Source organism: Eimeria tenella, genomic scaffold, assembly GCF_000499545.2.
Source record: "Eimeria tenella Houghton genomic scaffold, Eth_scaff3225, whole genome shotgun sequence".
NCBI classification, from domain to species: domain Eukaryota; phylum Apicomplexa; class Conoidasida; order Eucoccidiorida; family Eimeriidae; genus Eimeria; species Eimeria tenella.
In genome coordinates, this window is record NW_013543071.1 from 1 (window position 1) to 311 (window position 311).

The 311-nt window shown below is 63.0% G+C and overlaps 1 protein-coding gene across 1 annotated transcript; it reads right to left on the reverse strand.

Annotated features, from left to right (window-relative positions):
• Positions 1–83: 83 nt before the first annotated feature.
• On the reverse strand, positions 84–189 carry ETH_00037395 (uncharacterized protein; the record flags this gene model as incomplete). The annotated part of the gene is made up of 1 exon (XM_013376220.1): positions 84–189. A coding segment is annotated over one exon (106 nt), but the record flags the coding sequence as incomplete, so codon positions are not given.
• Positions 190–311: the final 122 nt, after the last annotated feature.

Here is a 311-nt window from a genome sequence, read left to right on the forward strand (position 1 = left end):
CAGCAGCAGCTGCTGCTGCTGCTGCTGCGCGCTGCCGCGACACCAGTGCTTCTATGCACTGGCAGAAGCAAAAAAGAGACTTGTTAATTGCTGCTCCCTCCTGCAGCAACTGTCCCTTTGTTGCTGCTGCGCTGCTGCGCTCCGTGCCCGCAAGATCCACCAGCCGAAACAAACCCTGCTGCTCCTCTCCTGCAGCAGCAGCAGCAGCAGCAGCAGCAGCAGTAGGCGAAGCAGGAGCAGCGCAGGTAGCCAAGCCAAGGCGCCAGCAGCAGCAGCAGCAGCTGCTGCTGCTGCTGCGGTGGCGGGAGCGG